The 8,980-nt window shown below is 57.2% G+C and overlaps 1 protein-coding gene across 1 annotated transcript in view; it reads right to left on the bottom strand.

Moving 5' to 3' along the window:
* Positions 1 to 4,131: 4,131 nt before the first annotated feature.
* Positions 4,132 to 8,980, bottom strand: part of RUNX3 (RUNX family transcription factor 3) — a 64,655-nt gene continuing 59,806 nt past the window's right edge. Inside the window, exon 6 of the mRNA XM_007979995.3 lies at positions 4,132 to 7,186. Coding sequence (XP_007978186.2) covers positions 6,642 to 7,186 — 545 coding nt within the window. The 3' untranslated portion in view covers positions 4,132 to 6,641. The remainder of the gene's footprint in view (positions 7,187 to 8,980) is intronic.

The raw sequence follows: 8,980 nt of genomic DNA, 5'->3' as shown, positions 1-8,980 counted from the left end.
AGAGAAGCCTAAAAATATTAACAGTGAGTATCTTTGGAGGGGGGATTATCGGTCATTTTTCTTGTGTGTTTTTTGGTCATCAGAACTGTCTACTTTCCCTCTCAAGATTATATATTAGTTTGTGTCATTTAAAAATGTCATTTAGTCTGGGCACGGTGGCTCATCCCTGTAATCCCAACACTTTGGGAGGCCAAGGCGGAAGATTTGCTTGAGGCCAAGAGTTTGAGGCCAGCCTGGGCAACATAACGAGGCCTTGCCTCTAAACAAAAAATTAGCCAGGCCTGGTGGTACACACCTGTAGTTCTAGCTCCTTGAGAGGCTGAGGCAGGAGGATCACTTGAGCCCAGGAGTTGGAGGCTGCACTGCACTCCAGTCTAGGTGACAGAGTGAGACCCTGTCTAAAAATAAAAACTAAAAATATTATTTAAAATGTAATATATAGAACTCAGGAACCGCAGATGCAGAGTCTCATAACCTTTACATTTTCAGACCGTGAAGGAGAGTGGGGTAGCTCGGCCGGACTCTGAGCATCCTGGGCCCACAAGTCTGAGAGGCTGCATGTGACCTCCAGTGTGGTCACACGGTTCTGTAAGGAAACCGAGGCAGGACATAAGGCTCCACTAAACACTTGAGAAGCGGTAGGGAGGGAGGGGGCAAGGGCCAACTGGGTGATAACAAAGGCTATTGTTAAGACCTTGCCCCCAGTGGCACATGAAATGCCACTAACCCTAAGGGACTGAGAGACATTCAAACCTGAGGTTTGGGGCATGGCGCCCTTCCTGTGACTTTGGTGCTAATGATGTCTAAGACACCTCTTAGCTCCTCCTTCTGTCTTTCTGTACAGGCTTCACCCTCCTTTGCCCGGACTATTTTAGTAGCCTGTGAACAGGTCTCTGCACCCTCATCCCCAGTCCGCACCGTTGTGGTGCTCCCCTCCTACACATACATCTCCGCTTGGCTCCCCTGTGCCACTGACCCCTGGCATGGATCCTCTCCCGCCTCCCATCACCATTGCTACACCTGTCCCACCATCCTCCCAGCTCAGTGACACCTGGTTCTCCAGGCCTTTGCCCATGGCATTCCCTCCTACCACTTCTCTGCTTGGTCCATTCCTACTCATCTTTCCATCTGATCTCGGGGGAGAGACGTTTTCTCTGAGGAGCCTGCCTTGTTTGCCCTGATCCGCACTGGGCTGGCACAACCTGCTTTCCTGTCTGTCTGCCCTGTGAGATCCCCGGGGCCATGGCTGTGACTTGTTCACCTTGTTCTTGGTGTCTGGCACCTGGGGCTGGGGTGGGGCTCTGTGTTTGGCGAATGAGTGAATGAACTCTGGCCAAGGCCTCGAAGACACCCAGCCCAAAGAGCCGCGTGGGGTGGTGTGGCCCAAGGTGTGTTTGGACACCAGAGAGCCCACATTGCTACCAGCCGTCAGGGTGGGCACAAAAGAGGGTGGTCCAGGCCGGCTCCAGGGCTGCCGCACTCCCTTCCCATGATACGTCCTCCGGGCTGGGCCCAGGGCAGGCCCTTTCTGTGGGTGAATATAAATATATAAAACAAACAGCGCACTCTTAGCTGCAAAACTAAAAATAGGAAGCGCGGGATCCGGCTTCCCAGGCTTCCCCAGCCGCTGGACCACACAGGTGTGGCTGCGGATGTCGGGGCGATGAGGCCCCTCACCCCTCCCAGCTCCGGAGCCCTCATGGGGAGGAATCAGGGGCATTCTGGATTCCTGCCAGGAACAGTTCATTCTTTCACTCTGGCCTCCCTCCTGCCCCCATCCCATTTGACAGCTCATTTCATTTACGACCCCAAAATGAACTGACCCACTAAGGTGTATTCTCTACTCACGTGGTCAGGCTGGGGTGTTTGGTGCAGCTAAGAGCTGCCCTCTGGGCCATGCTGGGGGGCCGTGTTTATGGGGGGTGCAGTCTGGGGCAAGAGAGGGGCCGGGGCTGAGGAGGGAGGCAGGGCTGGGTCTGCAGCCAGCCCTGCCCTCCCCGACAAACAGCACTGGCCCCACCCCGCACCATCTCCTCAAGCCCTCACCAGGCCCTCACATGGGAACGTGTCATCTCTGGCCTATAGTCTCACTGCTGTGACACCCACTTCTCAGCATAAAAGCCAAACGCATCCCTACGGCCACAGCCCAACAGTGGCAGGGCTGCTCCTAGGGGCCGGCAAGCCGGTCCATCTGGGCCACTTCACCCCACAGGAGGCCACTTCTGGGAGCCCCCAGGACACAGCCGGCTCTCTGGGTCCATCACTGGGCCAACCTCAAGCTGTGGGGGCTGGAGAAACTGGAGGGACTCAAAGTCCAGCCCAAATCGACAGGACTCCTAGAGCCTCCAAAGCGGAATTCTGGAGTCCAGGGCTCTCAGACTGTGGAACCAAATGGCTTCCTCAGCCTGGACTGGCTGCTGCATGACCTAAGCTCCTGCTGGTGGCTCAGGGGACACGTGGGACTGGGCCCAGGGTCCAGGAGGCCAGGGTTGTAGGACTATGAAAGTCAACCCTTCCTTCAAGCCAGGTACACCCCTGTCCCAAAGCAGATGATCATGGGGTGTGGGATCCTACTCCACTCCTGGCATACAGCCGGTGCTCATTTAGCGTATGACCAAAAAGGGAGACTCAGAGAGGGTCAGTCACCTCCCACCACCACGTAGCTCAGGAAGAGAAAACCTTCCCCACATCAAGACCTTTCGCAGGCCCTTCGGGAATGCGTCACCTGAGGTTGGGAAGTTCTTCTTAATACCTAACCTCAATTCTTGCTGTAGCCGAGGCAGCCTCTCCTCACCCCTGTCCAAAAGGGATGATGGCCACTCTGTCCACCTGCTGCCCAGCGATGCCGCCCCCTGCCGCCACCTGCAGGCCGCTGTGGCTACTGCAGCGCTTCCTCCCGCAGCCCTGGGACCTCAGGCAGGCCTGAGACTTCTCTGGACCTTGAGTTTCCCCCTGGCAAGCTGGGTGTGCTGGTTCGTGCCTGCTAGGGTGCAGGTGATGGAGATTTGAGTCAGGGACTCTGGAGGTCACGACTCCTCTCCCATCTGCTGTGGCACCAAAGTGTGCCTGGTGAGGGATGGCTACCATCCCCTACAAAGTGACCCCAAATAAACATAAATAGAAACGGTCTTGGCCGTGTAGATGCCGTTTCAGGACCAACCCTGGCAGAGGCTGCCCAGAGCAGACCCACAGAGAAGTTCTACAGCTACTGCCGAGGTCCTGTCCAGAGATGGACCTGCTGTCTCTTGGGTAAAAGGATGCCGGGCTAGGGAAATGGAAGCTTCTTGTTGGGTGCTGAGTTTCAAGCAGACCAACCAAACTGAACAGGGCAAAGCTTTGGGAGTGATTTCTGAAGTCAGTGGGCATCACTCAAAAATAAGGTCTGTTTCATGAACATTTCCCTTCACAAATCCCAACCAGCCACACTCTGGGCTGTGTGCTGGTACAAATCTCAAGTGGTCCAGGCCTCCTTGCTGGCAAGGTGGGAGGGGGACTGTCAAGTCAGGCCACCACACCATCACACTCACGCTACCATTGTTGGGCTGTGGTCCCAGTTCAGCCATGGACCACCCCAGGGAGACATAGACCCTGATGACACTCCCTCTTTGTACCGCAGTTGTCTCATCTGCAAAATGGGGGCACTGAAATGGCTGCTTGCTCCCAATCCCCACTGTTGCTAGCTTGCCACAGATCTTGAAACACGAGCCTCAGAGGGGGGCTCTCACCAAGGCAGCTGGACTCTCCCTCTGCCTCTGTCCCCTCCCCAAATCTGAATCTGGGGAACAGGCAGGAATTCCTCCCAACATGGCTGGGAAGAATCACAGCCCGCTCATGATTGGTGGCACTTGGAAGACCTATTTGATGCTCTCCTGGGGTTCCAGTCATACAGGAGCAGGCCTCACCGGCTGTCCTGCAGCCAGGGTGGTCTCTGTGGCCATTCCTGAAGAAGCTGGAAGCAAGGAGATGAAGGCGCTGGGTGTCTCTGTTCCTGTTCCTCCTGGGTGACAGCAGGAGGTCTCTATCCTCTCCCCAGCCCCACCCCACTTCCATGCATAGCCCTATAAGCCTGGCACTGGACTCCTTCCACACATCTCAGAGTTATATCATTGTAACAAATCAGTCAAAATTCCATTTTACAGTTAAATAGTACAGAAGACAGTTTACTGTACAAGCAAGTTGTGCATTAAAAACAAACACCAAGCAAATGATAGTGCAAAGCAGTTTCCACCCTGCTCCATCCTCTCGCCAGCTCTGGGATGGTTTTACATGGGATATGAGTGCAGCAGGTGTCATACCTCAGCATGACAATGTGTCACAAAAGGTTGGTACCCACTACTGACAGACTCACAGTAACACTGTATCAAAACATCTTCCTTTCCTCCTGCTTCCTATATCAGTGTGTTTGCCTAGTACAACTTTAAAGCAGCCTTGTAAATAAGGACCTACTTTTACCAGCCCAGGCTGTCTGTACCCACTTTGGGCCTTACAGACTCAGTACGGCTGCCATCACTTTTTGTCAGGGGATGGGGGATGGGGTAGGAAGAGCAATTTATTTCCTATCCCTGCCTCTCCGGGGCTTGGGGATCAGGAAGGGGTAGTAATCTGGGATGAGACTACAAAGTGCTGGGCACTGGGAACCCAAAGGTGCCTCCCACGATGACCTGGGACCAGCTACAACCAGAAAATAGGAGGGAAGAAACTACAAGGACGATGGATTCATCACTGCTTCCTGAGAAGGTATGGAAAGGCCCCTTGGGTGCAGGGAGTCAGCAGCTGTATTGAAGAGATGGAGACTGTTTTTCCAGTGAGGACAGGCCAAGAGGAAACCGCAGCAGGAGGAATGGAATAGGATCACCAGAAGGACTGCCTGACCTGTCGGTGTCTCCGGTGTATGGTTCTGGCCGTTGTGACAAGTTGGGTGGGGACAGTGCTCTCACAGAGACGACCGCTGAAGAGCATTCTGCGGGGCAGATTTCTGCATCCACAGAGGCCGAGGCAGAAAGTTAAAATACCACATGCTGCTAGTCTTTGAGTTCCCTTACACCTTTTCTAAGCCTTTCTAGGGCCAGAGAACTCTGATGTGAGAATCCACGTGGCCTGGCCCTTGGGCAAGCGCCCACTTTCCCGTTTTGCAAAATTCAGGGTCAAGACTTCACCTTGGAACGCAGTGCAGCTGAGCTGTGGCTGGAGAGCCCTTTACGGTGCTTCTGTTCTGCCACGCACAACCAGTGCTCCCCACCTCTCACATCCTGCCCACCCCCGCACAGCCTCCCGGACAGATGTCCTAGAGCCACAGAGGAGAGAGCCCAGCGTCTCATCAGCATTTCCGTCGTCCTCCCAGGGATGCCTGTGGTGCAGGCTGGTGGGACGCTGCCTGGTGGGGAGTGTAGCCCCTTGAGAAAGTATTGAGACGCTGATAACCCCACACCCTCAGGAGGTAGCTGGGGTTCTGCGGGGGGCGAAGAGGGGGCAAGGGTGTTGCTCATAATCACGGAGCTATACCTGTAAGAGACCTTGTGTTTGAAAATGTTAGATTAAACTTCTTTTTCTAAAATCAGTTTTAAAAACTTTTTTTTTGCTCAGGACTGTTTGCTTTCAGAGCACAAAACAGGTTAAAGACAGACAGGTGTGTGTCAGGAGTTGCAAGATTTGGCTGGATCCTCCCAGGAGGCTTGGGGGATGAGGCGCAGCTTGGCTGGACCTAGGTGGGACAGGGACATTGACGTGTGACCCAAAGTGACCCCTCACCTCAATGCCTTCTGCTAGGACCTATCTGGCCCCCCGTTTTCTCCACAAATGGAGATTATGAGACCACCTAGGGGAGAGGGGACCTCCTACCCACCCAGCCCCGGCAAGAGAACAAAGGGTGGATGCATTGGGCTGGTAAAGTGCATGGAGGAGTCGGTCTGTAGGTGCTTTCCTGGGTTTAGGGACCTGATGCCATAGACTCATCTTCTCTGGGGCCTGGGACCCACGCGGCTGGGGGAAAGCCAACAGTTAGGAATGGAGGGAAGCTGGGCTGGGGGACGGGCTTGGATGTGTTCTCAAATCATCTCTGCCTGCAGCGTGCTGGGTCCTGCCCCGTCTATACAGCGAGGGGAATCCCGCTCAAGGGCGGCGCGGGCGGGGGACACTTTCCAGTTCTGACTCAAATCTGTGTAAATGCAGAGAGGGCTGGACCCAGGGGTGCAGGGGCTCTGACGAAGGTGCGGGGTGGGGAGGTTTCCCAGGGCCTGAGGCTTATCCTGTGGGCCAATGCTGCCTCCCTCTGGAAGAGAGACGGCCTCTGTCCCAGGAGACACGGGCCCCATGGGGCACTGGGCATAGCTGGAGACAGTGAGGTCCTTCTGGGGAGCTGGCAGGAGGCTGATTCCCCACAGAAGTGTGGGATGAGACGGCCAGGATCTGGGCGAGGTGGTGTCCTGGGCGGGGGTGGGGGTGGTTCCCTACACCTCTGTACACGGATGTGGCTGGACAGATGCAGCCAGAGCCACCCACCAGCTGGGACCACCCTGGGACCGAGACCACCCTGGAGCGCAGGTCCCATTCCTGCCCGGAGCCTCGGAGCCGGAGCCGGCCCATCACGGGTCTTGAAGGTTGTGAGGGTCCCCGCCTCCAGCGGGAGGAGTCCACCAGGGCGGTCAGTAGGGCCGCCACACGGCCTCATCCATGCGGCCCGGCGTGCTCAGGGCCGTGGGTGAGTTGCTGTGGCTGCCGTCGGCCTCCACGCCATCACTCTGGCCGCCCAGGCTGGGGTTCATGAGGTTGCCGGCGGCGACAGAGGCAGCGCTGCTGGTGCAAGAGGCCAGCATGCGGGTGGGTGAGCGGTCTCCCCCACTGCTGCTGCCGGCCACCATGGAGAACTGATAGGAGCCAGAGGACGTCCCGTAGTAGAGGTGGTAGGGAGACGGGTTGGTCTGGAAGGGCCCGCTCTGGTTCTGCGGGGCCCCCGGGTAGGGTGGCGGGAGGTAGGTATGGTGGAAGCGGCTGGTGGCCGGCATGCCCGCCACGCTGAGGCTGCTGATGCTCGTGCCCGAGGGCGTGGCGCTGTAGGGGAAGGCAGCGGACATGGCCCCGGGGTAATGCATCCTGGGGTCTGGGAAGCGGCTCTCCGTGAGGGCTGGCAGCGTCGGGAAGGAGCGGTCAAACTGGCGGGGGTCAGAGAATGGGTTCAGTTCCGAGGTGCCTGGAGGACAGAGAGGAAGAGGTCAGCTGCAGCTCAAGACAACCCCAGGAGGCCTTCCTGAAGAATGCCCTTGGGCTCTGGTTCCCAAGGCCCATCTGGGGGACCCCTAGTTCTAGACCTGACTCTCCTCTTCCTGCCCTAGGCTGCCCAGGGACTCCCCTGCCAGGACTCCGAACACAGACCTGCCAGGGAGCTGGTGGAAGCGTGCCCTGGGCCAAGAGGGGCCATGGGAGCACCCCCACCGGCAGCAGCAGCAGAAGACAGGTGGGGTCTTGTCTTCTCTTTCAATCCTCCTGCCCAGCCTCGCAGAGGACAGGCCTAGGACGAGGCGGTGGGGCTGAGGGCAGGGTCAGCTCAGGCCTCCCAGCAGCCCTGCCCAGGCAAGTTCCTCTCCCCACCGGCCCGTGTTAACAGCTGGCAAGGCTGTGGATGTGTAAAGGGCTCCGATGACCGTGTGAGACTGGGAGTTGGAACCCGATTTTGAAGACAAGAAAATGGAGGCAGAGAGAGCAAGACTGAGTCTCTGTGGCAGAGAAAGGACTGGTTCTCATCACAAGGCCTCTGCTGGGGACACACGTGCCTCTCCTGCCCAGGTGCAGCACACGGAGGTTCTGTGCGCTCACACCTCAGTTGTGGGCACTGAGGTCATAGCAGCTCTGGCCTCCGCCTCACCCTGGGCCTGTGTCTCTGGAGCTGACTCGTGGCCACACAGTGACTGGATGCCACCCTCACCTGCCTCGGCAGCAAAGTGAGACAGCAGTCAGACAAACTTGGGGACCCAGACCCCGACCTGGTCACAGTGTCCAGCCCAGACCCTGCCCCTGCTCCCCTGGGAATGTGGCTTCTCAATGGGCTCCAAGGCAAGGGTGTTCCATCCTCTGTTTCCCACTTTTGTCATCACAGACCCCCAAAACCTCAGCATTCAAAAGGGCTCGAGGATTGAGTCTAACACCCTTGGTGGGTAAACTGTGGCCCAGACAGGGTGAGGCACTTGCCTAAGGGTCACACAGCACATGGACCTCTCTGTGCATCAGTTACCCCATATAAAACACGAGACGCTAACAGTTCATCGGGATTCAGTTAATACACATCAAGTACTTAGAATGGCACTGGGCACAGAGTAGTGGTCCATGAGGCTTTGCAAGGCCACTGTGGCTGTGGTGCTTCTTACTCTGGGTACCCAGGAGAACTGGCTTATTCAGGGCCCTGCCAAGTTGAGGCCCTGGTGTGGGGCCTCCCTTGTACTCTGGCAGCAGGAGGAGGTGGATGAGCCCCTAGCAGTGGTCCAGAGGTGCAGTCTGTCCAGCCAGCAACCCCTCTGTGTCACCCACCAAAGGATAAGGGCCGGTGCTAGCTGGGGTGGGCTCTGCCTGCCATGCCGAGGCTTGGCTGAGGACGGAGAGTTATAAGCCTGAGGTGCTGTGTGACTTAGGCTGGGACTTGGAACTTCTCGGGGCTTTGGGGTTTTCCCAAGTCAGCTGGTGTTCTGTTTCCCTCAGCAGCGGACTCCGGCCCCGGGCGTGGATCGGAACGGAGCGAGGCTCCTGGCTTAAGGTAAGAAGATGTGGGGACAGCAGTCTGGGTGGCGGGGGCCTTCTGCGATATCTGGGATGCTCCCTAGTAGGTCCCTGCCCCTTGAGGCCGAGAGCCTCCGAGGCGCCTGGCTGCCACTTTTCATCTGGGGAGCCCCTCCGTGGGAGAGGTCCCGTTGCAGGTGCCGGGCACGTCAGCACAGCTGAGACGGGTAGGGTGGAAGTGGGTGCTGGCCGCCTGATGGGAACCCCATTCTCAAGA

This window comes from Chlorocebus sabaeus, chromosome 20 (genome assembly GCF_047675955.1).
Source record: "Chlorocebus sabaeus isolate Y175 chromosome 20, mChlSab1.0.hap1, whole genome shotgun sequence".
NCBI lineage: Eukaryota > Metazoa > Chordata > Mammalia > Primates > Cercopithecidae > Chlorocebus > Chlorocebus sabaeus.
The sequence above is the reverse complement of the archived record's forward strand: the minus strand, read 5'-3'. Positions and strand labels throughout refer to the sequence as shown.